Genomic DNA, 18330 nt, shown 5'->3' with positions numbered 1-18330 from the left:
TTCTAACCTTGCGGTGTAATTAATAAGCACCCAGGGATTTCAGTCTTGTAACTACGTGCCTCTAGCGTGCTCTGCCAGCGATGAGGTGAGAGAGCTCGGCCCAGTGTTAACGGCTGAGCAGAGTTTGCTCTGCCTCACTGAAGAAAGAGGTTTCTGTCTTTTCAGCCATGCCACGGAGCATGTGGGATCTCAGTTCCCTGACCAGGGATCGAACCCACACCCTCTGTATTGGAAGCGTGGAGTCTTAACCCCTGGACCACTAGGGAAGCCCCTGAAGAAATAGATTTTTATTAAAAAGATAAACTGGTGTTGAGTTCTTTTTAAGCCATAGAAGCCTGTGTCATTTCTGAGTAAATTTACTTGAGAAACTTTTAAAAACACAAGCATTTACCGACTTGATACAAGACAGACCTTTCTGAATTTTTGTTTCGTTAACAGAAGAGAAGATTCACAAGAAGTTAGAGGGGTCTCCCTCTCCAGAGGCAGAACTATCACCCACAGCGAAGGATCAAGTGGAAATGTACGTCAGACTGTGTTCCATGATAAAGTCACTCTAATGACTGCCCCGCTGCGTGGTTTACAGGTTTAGTTTGTCATCTTCTATTTAGTTTGCTATTTTATAACTCAGGAGTCTACTGAGCACTTACTGTGTGCCCGACACAGAGAATCCAAAGGTGGATAAGATGGTCTCATCTCTTTTCACACACATTGAATCAATATTTGTGAATCTGATGAAACGAACAAGGTTATTATTTATGGTCCGTTCATATATGACCTTAGAAATTCAATGCCAGTTCTTTGAGCCAGCGGTAGGAATGAAGTTTGTCCTTGTTTTACACACAAGGAAGCCAGCTTCCCCCTGCTGATTACAGAGGGAGCGTGGGCAGGTCAGGAACCCGTGTCAAACTTGTTTCCTGAAGATGCTTTTCCGGCTTTCTTCTTAAGTGGTTTGTATTTAAATTGGCCGCATTGTAAGCAGAGTTCCTTACCATAGGCGTCAGGGGAGTCTTCCAAACTTGTAAATCTTAAGGGGAAAGCAGGAAGTCGTCGGTCATGTGGCGTGTGCCGTCCAGCGTGGCATGTGCCATCCGTAGTAGGCGTGGCCGCGTGTGGCTGGTGCCCGTTCTCCACGTGGCTGTTTCAGATGGAGATGAGCTGTTTGCGTTCCGACCCCAGAGTCCAAAGATTTCATATAAAAAAGAATGTAAAGCATTACATTAGTGTTTTTACTACTGAGTATATATGAGACGATCGTGTGGATATATCTGGCTAAGTAAAATACACTGTCGAAATTAATTTCACTTGTTTATTCTTACACTTCTAACGGGACTCTGAGAACATTAAAAATGACTCACAAAGCTCACAATATGTTTCCGTCGGGCAGCTTGGTATAGACGGAAAACGAGAGTCCGGCGTAGGCCCGTGAAAACCCAGGCCTCCATCACTCCGTATGTGACCTTGACTGGCCTCCGCAATGACAGTCCCCACGCTGGCCGCCGATCTGACTCTCCCGAGTCTTCCTTTGCCAGTCTGGTCTGTGTGGCTCTGAAACCCTCCATGGCTACCAGTTTTCTCGGAAACTGAAGCCCTGTTTCCAAGCCCTCTGACGCCAGCCTCCCTGGTTTCCCGCCCTTTGTTGCAGTAGCCGCTGCTCTCACGAGGCGCGGGGAGGGGGCATCTTCGTATCCTCACCCAGGTTCCCACACCGCACAATCGGCGCTCAGCAGACCGCAGCGTGTCTGGAACATCAGGCCCAGGTGTGGTCCACCTCGTTTGAACAGTCACAACCTGATTGTTCCGGGCCTCGCCAGCATCCATCCCCTTTCCCGAACCCTTGAATCCCACGATCGCTGCCATTTCTGACGGCCTGCTTAACCAGCTGGGTGTCGCACTTGGCTCCTGAGAAGGAGACACAGTGAGAGTCTGCGAAGGTGCCCTTCTGCCTCCCTGTGCATGTTAATTCCTCCCCTCCTCACAGCTCTGTGACGTAGATACTGTGGTCAGCCCGTGTTCTAGGCCACAGAGAGGTTTAGGAGCTGTGCCTCAGGTCACGGAGCTGGCAGATAGCAGAGTGAGGACTCGGGCTCGGGGAGCGTGACTTCAGAGCGCGTGTCTGCAGCTGCTTTGCTCTCCAGCTCCTCACCCGCATCTGTTTCTAGTGTGCGTGACAGCCGTGTGAGAGAAGCCACAGTACCTCCACTTTCCAGGTGAGGCCGCGGCCCGTGACACTGCATGGGTCGCTTAACGTCACATGCAGGGTAAATGAGCTGAGATTCACATTCAGATAGTCCTTATCAGAATATTAACATTCTTCCCGCCGTATCCCATTTGTACTTGTAACTTTACGAAAATCCAGAGTTTAAAGTCATCATCTTAACATATTCTCCTTATAAGTATTCCTGTAGCGCTTACTCGATGTTGAACGTTGAAAGTGCTTGATCCATGGACCTAAATGTAAAGGTTTTACTGTATTGTCAGTTTTTTTTTTTTAAGTTGCTCACTCATGGATGACGTGTTAACACTGACTGTTGAACTATCCCATTTGTCTGACGGGTGATGTTGTTTTACTATATCGGATGCGTCTGAGCGCCCGCTTTTGAAATCTCTTGCTTGCCTGTTTTTTCAGGTACTATGAGGCGTTTCCACCGCTCTCCGAGAAGCCGGTTTGCCTGCAGGAGATCATGACCGTGTGGAACAAGTCCGCAGGCGGATCCTACTCGAGCTCGTCCTCCTCGTCCACAGCCCCTCCAGCCAGCACAGACACGCCCTCCCCCAAGGACTGCAACAGCGAAGGCGAGGCCATCCGGGAGAGAAGCGGCGACGCGGCCGCCAGCCTGCACGAGAGAACGCGGGGCGGCCGCAGCCACGGCGAGAAGGACACCAGGTTCAGGAGCGGGCCCGGCGAAGAGCGGCCCGCGCCGCCGCCGTACAAGAAGCAGGGCCGGCACCGGCCCGACGGGAAGCCGCGCCCGCGCTCCTGGTCCTCCGGCTCCAGCGAAGCCGGCTCGAGCTCCAGCGGGAACCAGGGGGAGCCCAAGGCGTCGGCGAAGTGCGTGAAGGCACGGCACAAGGCGCGGGAGATCCGCAACAAGAAAGGAGCGCGCAGCGCGCAGAGCCGGCTCTCGCTGAAGCACGCCGAGAGGGCGGAGAGACACCCGCAGGCCGCCGGGAGCAGCAGCAGCAGCGGCGGCGGCGGCTCCATCAGACAGCTGTGCAAGCGCGGCAAGCGGCCGCTGAAGGAGCCGGGCAGGAAGGAGGCGGGCGCCGCCGAGGGCCCAGACCTGCTCCGGGAGGGCAGGGCGGACAGGGAGTACAAGGAGGAGCCGCTGTGGTACACGGAGCCCATCGCCGAGTACTTCGTCCCCCTGAGCAGAAAGAGCAAGCTGGAGACCACCTACCGCAACAGGCAGGACGCCGGCGCCGCGGCCTCGGCCGCCGTGGAGGAGCTGTCCGAGTCGGTGCGCGGTCTCTGCATCAGCAGCGATGCTCACAAGACATACCTCGCGGCAGGCACTTTCATCGATGGCCACTTTGTAGAAATGCCTGCAGTCATAAATGAGGACATCGACCTCGCTGGGACCTCATTCTGTCCTCTGCCAGAGGACGACAAATACTTGGATGATATTCATCTGTCAGAATTAACACACTTCTACGAAGTGGATATTGATCAATCCATGTTGGATCCCGGTGCCTCAGAAACCACGCAAGGAGAAAGTCGAATTTTGAATATGATTCGACAAAAAAGCAAAGAGAAGACAGATTTTGAGGCAGAATGTTGCATAGTGTTAGATGGAATGGAGTTGCAAGGGGAACGTGCAATATGGGCAGACTGCACCAGCTCTGTGGGCGCTGAGGGCTTTCTCCTGCAAGACCTCGGCGGCCTGGCCCAGTTCTGGGAGTGCTGTTCGTCCAGCTCTGGTGATGCCGACGGGGAGAGTTTTGCGGGAGACTCCCCGGTTCGACTCTCCCCGACCTTAGACAGCACAGTGCTCAATCCGCATTTGCTGGCCGGCAATCAAGAGCTCTTTTCAGATATTAATGAAGGATCTGGTATAAACTCTTGTTTTTCAGTGTTTGAAGTGCAATGCAGTAATTCTGTTTTACCATTTTCTTTTGAAACACTCAACTTGGGAAATGAAAATACAGATTCTAGTGCTAACATGCTTGGGAAAACACAGTCTAGATTACTAATATGGACCAAAAATAGTGCCTTTGAAGAAAATGAACACTGTTCTAATCTTTCAACAAGAACTTGTAGTCCGTGGTCCCACTCAGAAGAAACACGTTCAGACAATGAGACGTTAAATATCCAGTTTGAAGAATCCACGCAGTTTAACGCAGAGGATATTAATTATGTAGTTCCTAGAGTCTCGTCCAATTATGTAGATGAAGAACTCCTAGATTTTTTGCAGGACGAAACTTGCCAGCAAAACAGTAGGACTTTAGGAGAAATCCCAACATTAGTTTTCCAAAAAAAATCTAAACTAGAATCTGTCTGTGGTATTCAGCTAGAACAAAAAGCAGAGAACAAAGCCTTCGCAACGACGCAGGTGTGCAGTGAAGGCAGTCCGCGCGGAGATGGGTACAGCTCAGGGGTTATCAAAGACATTTGGACGAAGGTGGCAGATAGAGATTCTGCGGCTCTGCTGGAAATAGAAAGCGCTGACGATGAGTTGTTTCCAACAGATGTAAATAACTACTGCTGCTGTTTGGATGCTGAGGCTCCAGTGGAGCCCCTCCAGGAGCCCAACAAGGCCGTGCAGAGATCAGAATACCATCTGTGGGAGGGCCAGAAAGAGACCCTGGAGAAGAGAGCCTTTGTGTCCGGCGAGCTGTCCAAGGTGGATGGCGGGGACTACACCACCCCCTCGAAACCTTGGGACGTGGCCCAAGACAAAGAGAACTCATTCATCCTGGGAGGAGTTTACGGAGAGCTCAAAACCTTTAACAGCGATGGGGAGTGGGCGGTCGTACCACCCAGTCACGCCAAAGGAAGTTTGTTGCAGTGTGCCGCTTCGGACGTGGTGACCATAGCGGGGACAGATGTCTTTATGACCCCCGGAAACAGCTTCGCTCCTGGTCACAGGCAGTTATGGAAACCCTTTGTGTCCTTCGAACAGAACGACCAGCCGAAGAGCGGGGAAAACGGATTGAATAAGGGATTTTCCTTCATCTTCCATGAAGACTTACTAGGAGCCTGTGGCAACTTTCAAGTTGAAGATCCTGGACTCGAATATCCCTTCTCTTCCTTTGACTTAAGCAATCCGTTTTCACAAGTTCTCCATGTAGAGTGTTCCTTTGAACCCGAAGGGATCGCATCTTTCAGTCCTAGCTTCAAACCGAAATCAATCCTCTGCTCTGATTCCGATAGCGAAGTTTTCCACCCCAGGATATGCGATGTCGACAGAACCCAGTACCGGGCCATCCGGATCTCCCCCAGGACTCATTTTCGCCCCATCTCTGCGTCTGAACTCTCCCCCGGAGGAGGAAGCGAGTCAGAATTTGAATCCGAGAGAGATGAAGCAAATATTCCCATTCCTTCTCAAGTCGATACATTTGAAGATCCACAGGCAGATCTCAAACCCCTGGAAGAGGACGCAGAGAAAGAAGGCCATTACTATGGGAAGTCCGAGCTTGAGTCTGGGAAGTTCCTCCCCAGGCTGAAGAAGTCTGGGATGGAGAAGAGTGCCCAGACGTCCCTGGATTCCCAGGAGGAGTCAGCCGGGGTCCTACCGGCAGGAGAGCGGAACCCGTGTCTGGAGTGCAGCATGAGTGAACCTCTGGAGATCGACCTGGAAAGCCCAGAAGCAAACTGTAAAATAATGGCACAGTGCGAGGAAGAAATTAATCATTTCTGCAGCTGCAAAGCAGGTTGTCAGTTCCCTGCTTATGAAGATGATCCAGTTTCTTCAGGACAACTGGAAGAGGTATGTGTCAGTGGGGATCAGTGCTTGGTGAGAGGATTTGATCAGACTTTAAGAACAGCCATTTCAGGCAAAGAAAAGATAGGGTTAAATTATTGGAAATTTAGCTTAAACATCTTAAAACTTAGCATCCTTATGATTTTTACATAAGGACTTAACGTGGATTTGATGTTTATCAATTTGAACTAGACAGTTGACATTTTAAAATAAGTCAGAGTATGCGGTGTTTCTGGGTGGTCTTAACATGCATGTGCTATGCTTAAAGCAAAGCATTCACAACTGATGAATCCAGAAATGGCTGTTCACTCTTCGGAAGGCCCGTTGCTCCTCAGAAGTGGCGGCGAAGGGTTTGCGGTGGCGAAGGGTTTCTTGAAGTAGGAAGCCTGTCTGACTGTCTCTGCAACACTGATAAGTTTATAAAAAGTTACATTTTACATGTAAGATAAATTGCATCTCTGTAGAATTCTCTGAAATTTTTTGTGGTACATGTAGCCATTAACCCTCAATACAAATATAACAAAATAACTTCCACAGAACCCCTGCAGGTATACCCATGCTTATTACACAGTATGTATTCCTGAAGTTACATCAGCTGTATGGGTCAGCCTGTCAAATGAGGTTAATAGGAATAGTTTTGTTAATGGAGTCATTGTACCATTTGACTGTTGCTGAGAAGTGGTCTGAGGTTAAACTGTACAAGAAGTAACAGTGAAGGGGATGACCCATTCCCAAGGAGAAGCCTGGGGCTCTGCACGCCTGGTCCTTCTCCAGAGGCAACTTTTTAAAAAGGCAGGTGGAGGTGTCAAGAAGTCAGGCCACCTGTGGCTGAAGAGCAGCTGGGTCACCCTTCCTCACCTCCGTGGTCCTGCACGCTCTGCCCACCTGCCCTTCACATGGCTCCGTCCAGCTGGACCCACAAGGTGCCCCCCATTCCTCTCTGCTCCACCTGCAGCAGAAATCATTTCTCCCTCCTTTTAATTTTCATGTGCTTTATGCCTTTCCTCTTAGTTGCATTTGCCATTTTGCAAGAGTTCTCGGTGTCCTTTCTTTGTTAAGTTGTGAGCTCCTCCTGGATTCAGATGACATCTCATCCATGTGTCCCGTCGGCGCCTCGGTGTAGCCCTAAGTGCAGGTGGTGGCGGGAAGCTCCCACAGGACCTGAGAATCACTGTCTGAGGCGCTTGCGTGGAGATCTTTAGCCAGGAATTGAATCCCACCAAAACAGTGACATCTGAGCTGCTCAGGACAACAAAAAGTATGACGCTGTTAGCCTCCATCTGCTCGCTGGTCGCCCACTTTCATCCTTAAAGTGCCCGCGTGTCCTGTGTGTCTCACCTGGGTCCAGATGGGGAAGGGAAGAAAAAGAGGGACGAAGGAGAGTCTGCGTCAGAACCACCACCACAGGCCTCCACCTCCTAGAGTGTTGGCGTCTCTGTGTGTTATCAGAGCTCTGGCTTGTCTGACAGGTCTGTTCAGTTGCTGAGTCGTGTCTGACTCTGCGACCCCGTGGACCGCAGCACGCCAGGCCTCCCTGTCCATCACCAACTCCCGGAGCTTGCTCAAACTCATGTCCATCGAGTCGGTGATGCCATCCAACCCTCTCATCATCTGTCGTCCCCTTCTCCTCCTGCCTTCGATTTTTGCCAACAGACCTGACAGGTCTGGGGCACCAGCTACGGCCTCAGAGGACCCACACCATTGCTGGTGCCCGCAGCCCTGGTCTCGGCTGTGTCGCCGACAGCTCCCACCTCATAGCTGCATCTGAGCTGCGGAAAGGTTGAGGGTGGCCCGAAAAGCCCCGGGCTGGGGCCAGGATCTTGCCTCTTAACCTCACACTGCCTGTCTGTCTCGGAGATCTCCAGCCAGGTCATCTTCCCCCCACATCCCTGATTGAGGGCAATCTTTACAGATGGCATGGCTCTGTTTTTTTTAAGAAGTCACTAGTTGCCCATCTGTTTTAGAGCACAGGTGGTCTAGAATGTAGGATTTCTGATAGAACTGGTACCCAGGAGCATGAATTAATGATACTCTTCAAAACCTTAGTTGAGTTCAGTTCAGCAAACATTGATTAAACATGGCCCGCACCTGCGGCCAGTGCCTTAAATGAACCAGAGGCTGTCCTTGCCCCGGGAGAATTCAGCCTGGTCCTGAAGACCAGTCTGTGAGCAGCTGACGTGTTCTCTGTCGCGCAGGTCATTCTCTGCTGTGGTTCCAATTTGGGCGTTCCAGGAGGGCGTGTCCGTGGCACACTGGTCCCCCCCCAGCCGCGAGTGTGAGTCCCGGCGTGTTGCCTCTGAGGACCCTGCGTGCTTATGGAAGCACATACGTGTTCACATATGTTCTCTCTACTTTTTTCGGTCCGGCCATTTTTTGTGGTTTTTTTGACTGAAATGACACTTTATTTAGAATCAACCTTCTTTATTTTCTGCATATTATTCCATCATTTGGAGGTACTAGAATTTCCTAGCTGGTTCCTTACATTTGAGGATGTTTGTGTGTGTTAGTCGCTCAGTCATGTCCAACTCTTTGCGACCCCATGAACTGTAGCCGCCAGGCTTCTCTGTCCATGGGATTACCAGGCAAGAGTACTGGAGTGGATTGCGATTCCCTTCTCCAGAGGAACTTCCCAACCCAGGGATCAAACCCTGGTCTCCTGCATCGCAGGCAGATTCTTTACCAATTGAGCCACAGGGAAGTCCTTTGAGGGTGTTCTGGTCCACACAATTTGCGGTGGCAGGGGTGACAGCCTGGGGAGGGTGAACACAGAATGCGTGGGAACCCAGGGGAGGACGACCTGGCCTGAGTGCGGAGGAGGCTGGCACACAGACCTGCGCGTCCAGGGCGGAAAGGGGGAGGCGGGGCATGCCAGGCAGAAGCAGCAGCAGTTGCGCAGGTGAGCGGGTCATCTGTGCAGGGTGGCAGCCGGCACGTGGTCGCGGCGGCCGAGGAGCGAGGGAAAGGTGAGGACAGGTGAGCGGCCGCGTGCCTCGGTGCCCGGCTCTGCGTGACATTGTGGCAGGAGCGTCCGTGCTGTCGTCTGCTCGATGGCTGACTCCCTGTCGTGCCCGCCCTGAAGGCCCAGAGCAGCAGCAAGAGGCTTCGTCATGCCTCCAGGAGGGGAAGGCGTCCCTCGGGACAGGCAGCAGTGCCTGTGGGGGTCAGGGGCTCTGACGATCAGAGGGCGCGAGGGCCCAGCCCACCTGCACCAGATGCTGTGCCCTCTGTTGCCACCAGCTCCCTACCGAATGCCCGCAGTGACATTCCCCCGGGGACGGCTCAGGGCACGTGGGCCCGGAGGGTGGGGTGCTCGCCCCAGACCCCTGCGTGAGGGCCAGAGCTGGAGCTCCTTCCACTGCCACGCACTTCCCAACCGGAAAGGAGGACTATGACAATTGTGCCCGCGCAGGGCATCTCTTTTCCTCTTCCTTTTGTGACGTGAATAACGAGAGCTGGCTGTGGCCAAGGGCACCATTCTGTGCTCTGTTTGCAGAACAGAACCCAGAGCAGGGTCCCCGGACTCTGTTCTCATCCCCAGAAGCAGGAGTGTTCAGTGAGGATTTAAAACAGCGAGCGTTTACCCAACCTTCATCTCCTGAAGAATTACTGACCATTCCATCTCCTGCTACAGACGTTTCCGATAAGGCTTTCTGGATAGTGTCCACATCTTCCCTCTTTACTGTTTCCTTCATCCGTCACACGTTTAAGGGCCGACTCTGTCTGGGCACTGTTCTAGGTGCCGGCCGTAAAGGAACAGAGAGAGATGCGCCTCCTGCATCCGTGGAGGTATAATCCGTGAGCAGCGTGAAGCTGCCTGTACATTAGAACACCAGTGTCATGGGAAGGCTGAACGGAGGAGGATGTGGCAGGACGGGGTTCCTCGGAGCAGTTTGCCGCAGTGAACCCCCGAGTCAGGGCAGGCCTCGTTGCCGAGGCACAGTTGAAGAGAGGTGTCCGGGTAGCCAGCGAGCCTGGAGCGGCCTGGAGGGGAGGGAGTGGAGCTGAGACAGATGTGCCGGGATCGTCCAGGGCTGTACTCGGTCCTGTTCTCCATCTCCTCCAGCCTGTCTTCATTCTTATTCTCAGCCACGCCAGAAGGTGAATTAATACATTAAACAGACGTTATTCACGCAAGGCCTCCTGGTCATCTTTAGCGTGCAGGCCTCAAATGCTGGAAATAGCTAAGTGAAAAGATGTCGATAACGTAGTGCATGTGCACTGACCAGGCATTCAGTGTAAACAGAACAGGAGAAGTAAGTCCTCACCATTGGAATTGACACTCGAATGAGGGATGCAGGAAAAAAAAAGACGATGGCAGAAGCTGCACAAGCTAGCTAACGGTGGTCTCAGGAGGGCCGTGGGAGCAGTGTGCCGGACCATCAAGGCCTCCGGCCAGGAGGGGAGCTTCTCTCAAGGCCAGCGGACGTGGCATCCCCGCTCTGTGCCAGCCCTCCTCCTGGGGGTTGCCCATCAGCAAGACACGGCTCCTGCCTCTGCACTCACTACCCGGTCGGCTTGTGTCTGTCTCATCTCCTCCCGTCCTTGCTGACCCAGCTGCCTGTCTGTCCCTTGACAAGCCCTCCAGCCTGCTCTTCCCCACCTGTCCTGTCCGTCCTGATGGGTCCTCTCCCTTTTCCTACTCTTGACCCCACGCGCCGAATCCCAGGAAAGGATTAAAAGATAAGCAGTCCAGCTGCAGCCACCTGAATAAACACTTGGTCGTTCCACAGCCGCCCCAGGTGTTTTTCTTTCTCAGGTAGGAGCTGGTTACCTTCAAATGCATCGCCCCTCTGCAGTGCCTTGGGTGACGGAGACACGTTTGTCCAGGGACCGTCCTTAGCACTGAGGCACTGGGGATCTGCACGCAGGCAGGTGTGCCTTGCAGACAAGGCCAAGGCTTTCCAGAGAGGCCTTCCCGTGCTGTGAGCTGCATGCCTGATGCGGGAATCATCACCTCGAATTAACCGCAGACCTGGCACGTTGCTGGCTTCATTTGCATTAACCCCAGTCTCGTCGGTGCAGTTGACCTTGTCTAATTGACCTGCTTGTCTAATAGCCTTACTAATCGTTATTGTTAGAATAAGGTGCAAGAGAAAATGGTAAAGGTTATCTGACTGCTCTGGGCAGACAACAAAATTCTCTTCAGTTTCTGATTGAAGAGTATTTCTCAAAGTTAAATGAAAATCAAGATTTGACATCTATTTTTTATTTAGTTTAATAAACACACGTTCCTGAGTCAGAAAACTTTTTGATAAAGTGATTTACATTGTTTAGAATTTAAAAAATCCTATCAGAGACTTGAAGATCATTGGTTGCTGAAACAGATCAGGTTTTAAACTTGATGAAATGTCTTCTGAAACAAAGGTCTATGCAGCAGCATTCATAGAGCGTGTGCATCGATCCAGCAGACCCTTGTTGAGGCTGTGAGGGTTGGTGGGAGGTGCGGAGATGCCCAAAGCGGGCCTCACCTTGGAGGACCTGGCGTCAGGCCGAGCCGGAAAGGAGCAGGGAGCGGGGGTTGCCCTGTCCCCAGCATACTGGGGTGCACCCGTGGTGGCTGTGACTGGCCCCGCCCCGTCTTCTAAGGACCACTCGTGTGGGCCCTCCTTGATCACGCGTGATGGCCACATTGCACCTAGCCCTCGCCACCCAGGATGGTGGGCAGGTCCCGCTGGAGTGCGGAGCTCTGCCAGTGAAGGGTGGGGCCCGGGCTCGGACTTGGTCCCCTCCCCGGTGTGGGTGCCCCCCGCTGTGCGGGGTCCGGGGCCTCCACGGGCGGCTGTGGGGTCTCTCCTGTGCTCCGGAGTCCCGCCCTCCTCTCGTTTCCACCTCCGTTTCCTGTTTTGAATCTGAATCGCTGTCCCTTTGGTTACTTGGTTTTAGTCTCAGCTTCCTTCTGGTTCTCGCTGAAGCAGATCACTGCTGCAAAGACCATTAGGTTGGTATTGCTTCTTTGACTCCCTCCTGCCTGTGTGTGTGAAGAAGAGAGTCCTCCCCACACTTGAGTGGGGAGGAGGGGCTCAGGGCCACCCCGCCCCTCTCCAGCTCTGCTGTCCCAAAATCTGGAAACTTGCTTTCCTGGAGGTTACTTCCTGTTGTTTTTGTCTTGTGATAATCCTGTTGTATTTTTCGTATTCCCATTTCCAGTATCAGTGCTTTTTTTTAACAAAAACTTCCTTTATGTGTTGTGAATGTGGCTTTTTTGTTGTTGTTCACCTTGTCTAGTGGAACAGTGAAAGGGAAAATCTTTCAGTTGTGTCCGACTCTTTGCAACCCCGTGGTCTATACAGTCCCTGGAATTCTCCAGGCCAGAATACTGGAGTGGATAGCCAACCCTTCTCCAGCAGATCTTACTGACCCAGGAATCGAACCGGTGGATTCTTTACCAATTGAGCCACAAGGGAAGCCCATAAAACCGAGAAAAATTTTTTAAAAATGATCAATTAGAAAAATCGTGGGTTTGCAGTCACTTATTAATAATGCCTGAATTTTCCTTTTTATCTTGAAAGTTTATAAACTTGGTCTATGTTTGGTTTGATCTAAGCAGTTCCCTGTATTGAACACTGATGTGCATGGAATGAACCGAAGTCAAGAGAAACAAACCTGGTGGGAAAAAGCCTTGTACTCGCCTCTTTTCCCTGCCTCGGAGTGTGAAGGTAAGGAGACCTGACGTGATCCTTCACCCGCTCAGATCCCTTAACTCCTTAAAGAGCAGTCTGTTCCTTTGGCTGTGCGTATTGGTCCAGAAGCATTTTTGTGTGGCGGGCGTTGGTCAGGGGCAACTGGGGACACAAGAGGTGAGCGCAGGCTGGACCCTGCTCTTACACCCACCAACAGCCTCTGGCTGGGCGGGCCGTGGAGACACATAAGCCCCCAGTGAGGGGGGCAAAGGTGGAAGTGTCGGTGGCCAGTCAGGGTGGGAATCGCCGGGCCCAGGCGAGGCTGGAGAGGCCAGCAGGGGACAAGCCGAGCTGGTCAGCAGGCTCGCGAGTTCTGCCGCGTTAGGCGGAGTTTGAACAGGGAGGAGGAGAGGGCCACCTACAAGAGCTCACGTTGGAGGGTGTCAGGTTGGGTGCGTTTTTTTTTTTAAAGCAATTCTAGCAACAGGATTGGAGTGGGGAAGGAATGGAGAGACTGGAGGGCACCTGCCGGGGAGCCTGGGCTCTTGCCGTGGTCTGGGGTGACAAGACAAAAGCAGCTGTGGGGGACGGAGAGCAGAGCGCAGCCCGGGGTGCTGTGCGGAGGAGGCCAGCGTTCGCCGAGTGACTCCGTGACAGCGAGCCACGGGAGGGCACTCGGGCAGACCAGGGAGCGGGACACGGAGGGCAGATGGGGGAGCCTGCCCGAGGTCCATGAACCTCCCGGGGGGGGCCTCAGAAGCAATAAACAGCCCGGCTCTGCCATTCTGGGGGAGGCAGAGAACCGAGGAGGCGGCTGAGCGGTCAGCTCGAGGCTGACCCTGTGCGCCTGCCGTGATCGCCTGCGCTCTGCTGGCTGCAGCGCTGGCCTCACGGTCTCTCCGCGCAGAGCCGTGGGAGGAGGCCGGGCTCCGGTTGGTATTTGCGTATTCACGTGTGCGTCCCGTCTCCCCTCCCCGCCTGTGGGGCAGCGCCCTCGCTGCCTGGCCTCAGCCGGCCAGGGGACCTGGGATTGTCCGAGTCTCCTCTCTGCCCTGTGGGCACAGAAGCGGCTCCCCACCCCTGTCAGCCTCCTTTCCCGAGGGTCATGAGGGCAGCAGAGTCTTCATTTCCAGCATCTTTTTTATTTAATAGCCTCTATTGAAGGCCGGCTCCTCTGCTATTAGCTAATATTTAGGTGCTCTTCATTATTTCCAAGGTGCTTCAGTCTTTACAGCACCCACAAAATGCCTGGTTTTGCCTCAGATGGCACACCCAGAACGAACTATTCAGCCCAGGCCTGCACGTAGCCCTGAGGTCCAAGCATGCTCTCTCTCCAGCGGCTTCCACACGCAGCGCCTGGGAGACGCGGGGACGCTAGGAGTGTAGACTGGACCCTGACCTGAGTCCCGTCGGCGCCCTGGCTGAGCGAGCCCCAGCAGCAGTCACGGGGAACGGGGGCGGGGAGGGCCAGGGGGCCCAGGAGGTGCGGGGCAGGCAGGGGTGACCCCCAAGCACCCTGGTCTGCGGGGTGACCCCCAAGCGCCCTGGGTGGGCTTCTTCCCTGGGCCGTGGGGGTGACCCAGCACCCTGGGCGGCTTCGTCCTGGGCCGCGGGGTGTCTTGGTGGCCTCGGCCTGGCCTCCTGTCACTGGCGAGGCAGCCGCTGCAGCTCTTGGCCTGTGGTTCCTGTGCGTGCCTTGGAGGCGCTGCACGCAGCGCGTGGCACACAGGGCTCTGTAATTGCGGTGCGGCCTGCAGGAGCGTTCTCAGTGGACGAGCACGGCAGCCAGGCTTTCAGATGAGCTGCCTGCCTCTCACAGCGACCCCTGGTGGTGATGTCACAAAGCCTGGCTCTTCCAGCCCGGGTGGGTGCAGGGGGGTGGGGCACAGTCTCAGGAGATGCTCAGCCCGGAGACCAGGTGGCCTCTCACCCGCTCAGCAGCCAGGCCTGCTGACCCCTCGCTCCTGAAGCTTCTGATGCCACTCACGCCTCGTAAGAAGCCCGTGCAGCTCTGAGTCAGGGCCTGACCCGGGAGCCCCAGCCTCCCTGTGGGGGAGGAAGAGGAGCGTCCCGTTTTCCAAGCGAGTCGGGAGACGGAGGCCCGGGAGGGCAGCGGCACAGCCCCGGAGGGCGGCGAGGGAACCCCCCTTGCCCTGCTGTGCATCCCCACACACGCTCCCTTGGCAAAGCCTTCTTGCACACTTATCTCATGCCAGGCGCTAAACGCAGGGACCCCAGGGAATCAGGACCCAAGCATGTGACAGCCGGGACTAGCTGCAGGCGTGGTCCACGCAGGGGCCTCGGCAGGTGGCGTCTGACAGCCGGACCGTGTGCGGACAGAGGTCCACACGGGGGCGCCAGCCAGGCGGGAGAGGCGCGTGCCATGAGGACCGTGCAGACTGTGCCTCCCTGGGCTGTCCCGGGCTTCCGTCTGCGGGGCTCACGCACTGGGTTCGAAAAGTATTCGTGTTCTTGTGGTCTTAGAGAGAGGGCTCTGCAGGGACTCTGTGCGTGATGGTTAAGGGCTCAGCGGATGGGGCTGAGCTGGAACCTAGTGCTGCCCACACCAGCTGCTAGACCTCGGGCGATGACAGGCCTGTCTGTGCCTCCGCAGCCTGTATTTGTAAAACGAGGCGGAAAGTGATGGCTCTCTTAATTAGGGAGTAGTTGTGAAGGCTAAAATGCCCAGAACTGGCCTGGCCTGTGGTCACCCGGAACGTGGGGACCATGGAGAACCCTGACAGCAGTCAGCATCGCCCTCTCCTGATACCAGTGGCATCCACTGATCCCTTCTGTCCGCATAGAACCCCTAAAGTAGGAAGAGAATGGGACGGTGGCGGGGTTTGGGGGAGACCCGCTCCACCTACTGGCAAGTCCCAGCCAAGGATATAGTCACCATCCCACCTCATCCGAGAAGTAGCTGAGCGCCGTGGGATGCGGGGATGATGAGAGCTTGACAGGCAAGCCGAGAAAACCTGATGGCCTAGGCAGGGTGCTGGGTTCCTGCATCGGTGGAGCCGGGGCGTCTTAACCAGCTTAACCCATCCCAGGGCGGGTGGGCCCACAGCCAGGGCCGTGGGTAGCACTGCTCGAGAAGACATTTGCCGTTATGCCAACCTTGCACTTGAGGCGGCGCACCCATCTTAACTTGCACAGAAGTCTCTCTGGAGATGAGAGCACTGGGGCTCTTTCAGTAATCTGCCCCCAGTTAGAGCACAGTTAAGTAGAATCCTCTGGAGTCAGCTGACAACCTGTCTCATCACAGAGCCTGGGGTTTCTCAAGAACCTGCACCGGGGAGGTAGAGGGCCCCAGGCTGTCGGAACTGAAGGTTGTGGACAGTGCAGCCTTTCGTGGGGAGGCCACACAGGGTGCACAGGCCCCCCTCCGGGGGTGGCAGGAAGGCGCGGTCCTCGAGCTGGCCCTGCCGCCGTGGGCCCCGTCGGTGCCATCTCATCGCGCGCGCGCAGCAACTGCCGGCTGGCTGGGTGCTGACTCAGTGACGTCAGGACCGCCGGGGAGCCCCTCCGGAAATGGGTGAGACTGGGGCTTCCAGGCGCCCCAGGTGATCTGCACGTGAAAGCAGGGTTGAGACCCACAGGACTAGGCGACTGGTACTTGATGCCTTCGGCTTCCAGCGTGCAGTCCCAAGCCCGCCCGGTCACACCACGCACCCCCTCCGCCTCCTCAGCTCGGAGCTGAGCGGAGGAAGGGCAGAGAGGGTGTTGCCCTGTGTTTCCTCCCGTCCCCCCTCCTCCCGTCTGCGCTGCGTCTGTCCCCTTGTTCCAGGAGCGTGTTGGCGGCGCGCCATCCGTCTCCTTCCGCACCACGTCCAGCCTCGGGGCCTTGCGGGCCTTTTTAATCCTGTGTTCCCAGAGCCTGTCACCTAGAGGTGCGAGTGTGTTGTTGAGAGAGTGTCTCGTGGTGGGATTAACGATTATGTTGGCCTCTTTTTACTTTTTTTTACTCCATGAACAATTCATTAGAAGCATTTTTTAAAACTGGCCTAATGTTTTCCTGGCGCACACCTGGCTGATGCTGACCATGCCTGCTTTTAGTGATCTGTTCAGCAAAAAAAAAGAAAGAAACAAGAATGGTACGTTTCATGACTGTGTCTTAATGAAATCTCCCTCCCTTTCCCTCTTTTCCCTTCTCCATTCAAAATGATTTAAGAATGTTATACAAATGCCAAGGGAGAGAATGGTATAGAAGAGTATCCAGATGTTAAAGAAATGCCCAGTAATGAAGAGCGTCTGTTAGATTTTAATAGGGTAAGTGGACTGCCCTCCTCCTTACTACTAACTCGCAGTGGCCGCCAGCGCCCCGCACAACCCGGGAGCCTCGCGGCTGCCTCTCCCGTCACCAAGCTCTGCGGCTGCGGCCCTTTGGCCTGCCTCGCCTCCCACTCACCGCCAAGGCCTCCCCCCGCCCCCCTTCTCCTTGCAGTCCGTCCCTCCTGCCAGAGCGTGTTTGCCGCACACACGGCTGACCCTGTCGTTCCCCGTTAAAATGCTCGGGTGGACTCCCTTTCCATCTTTCAAAATGTGCAGCAGGAAGGAGCCCCTCCACTCACACTCCCGAGTGTGCCCTACCCGCCCCCCGCCCGCGTAGAGCTCCGCTGCGGCCCTGCAGCAGCTGAACGCACCGTGTGTCCGCCGGCCCCCCACGCCCGCCCGGCCCGAGCTCTTTGTGGGGCCGGCTCAGGGAGGGCCCGGACCCCGCCTGGTTAGGCCGGCAGTTGAATGAGTCCAAAGGAGCCCCTCTGGCTTCTCGGCGTGATTTGTCAGTATCAGTCGAAGTCTTGTGAAAGTACCCCCCCCAACCTCCTTCCCCAGCGCCCCCGTGGTCTTTGTGTCCGTGGACCTGCTGGACTTAATGCATCAAGACAGGCGTTTGGGGGTCCCCAGCATTCTCTGCATCCAGCTCCGTGACCGTTCTGCCCCCCGACCGCCGCCCCAGCTTCAGTGCCCAGACCTCCTCGCTCTTATCAATCCTCACCTCCGCACGCAGTCCGTGTGCCTGCCCACCTCTCAGCCGACCCCAGTCCTCCGGCCTCTCCCGCCCCCTTTGCCGCACCGCTGCTGCCGTGGGCTTCGCCGCGGGCTTCCTGCTTCCACCCGCCCCTCCACCCCCAACAGTCCCTCACACCGCGAGGCACAGCAGCCGCGCCTTGTTGCCTCACTCAGCCGCCCAGGAGGCGGGTGCTGTTGTGCCAGTCTGCAGATGAGAAAACTAAAGGCCTGGAAAGATTCCGAGGGGCTTCCCCGGTGGCTCAGAGGGTAAAGAACCCGCCTGCCAAGCAGGAGATGCAGGTTCTATCCTGGGTCGGGAAGATTCCCCCCACCCGCCCCTGTCCCCGGAGGGCACGGCAACCCACTCCAGTATCCTTGCCTGGAGAATCCTGTGGACAGAGGAGCTGGCCGGGGGTGGGGGGCTCCAGTTCACGGGGTCACAGAGGGCCCAACACGGCCGGGCGCACACGATCACAGGTTTCCCGAGCACGCCTCTGAAGTCGCGCAGACAGAGCCTGCGTGTCGGCCGGAGCCGTGCCCTCAGCCCCCGAGTTCGCCCCGTCAACTGCTGACCGCGATGTCCTCTGGCCCTTGGGCACGGAGTGGATGCAGTCTCCCTGCCAGGCCTTTGTGTCTGCCCTCGCGTGCCTCTCCGCTCCCGCGTTGGTGTGGCGGTCTTTCTGTGCTCCTTCCTCGGGGGGCTCTCAACCAGGGTCAGTGCTGCCATCTGGAGATGGGGGTGGGGGCGGACGCTTGGGGCGCGGGGCGGGGGCACTGCT

General features: G+C 55.4%; 1 protein-coding gene across 4 annotated transcripts in view; it reads left to right on the top strand.

Moving 5' to 3' along the window:
* The window catches only part of KIAA0232 (KIAA0232 ortholog), an 81510-nt gene that overhangs the window by 59881 nt on the left and 3299 nt on the right, over positions 1 to 18330 (top strand). Inside the window, exons 5-8 of one of the 4 annotated variants that reach the window (XM_065913881.1) lie at positions 439 to 520; positions 2627 to 5927; positions 12469 to 12577; positions 16713 to 16810. In XM_065913881.1, the coding sequence (XP_065769953.1) occupies positions 439 to 520; positions 2627 to 5927; positions 12469 to 12577; positions 16713 to 16810 (3590 nt within the window). Of the gene's footprint in view, positions 1 to 438; positions 521 to 2626; positions 5928 to 12465; positions 12578 to 16712; positions 16811 to 18330 lie in introns of all 4 variants that reach the window. The other 3 variants (XM_065913880.1, XM_065913883.1, XM_065913882.1) reach the window with 3 other exon arrangements.

The sequence above is a fragment of the Muntiacus reevesi genome, chromosome 22 (assembly GCF_963930625.1).
Source record: "Muntiacus reevesi chromosome 22, mMunRee1.1, whole genome shotgun sequence".
NCBI classification, from domain to species: domain Eukaryota; kingdom Metazoa; phylum Chordata; class Mammalia; order Artiodactyla; family Cervidae; genus Muntiacus; species Muntiacus reevesi.
This window is presented reverse-complemented; position numbering and strand designations above follow the sequence as displayed.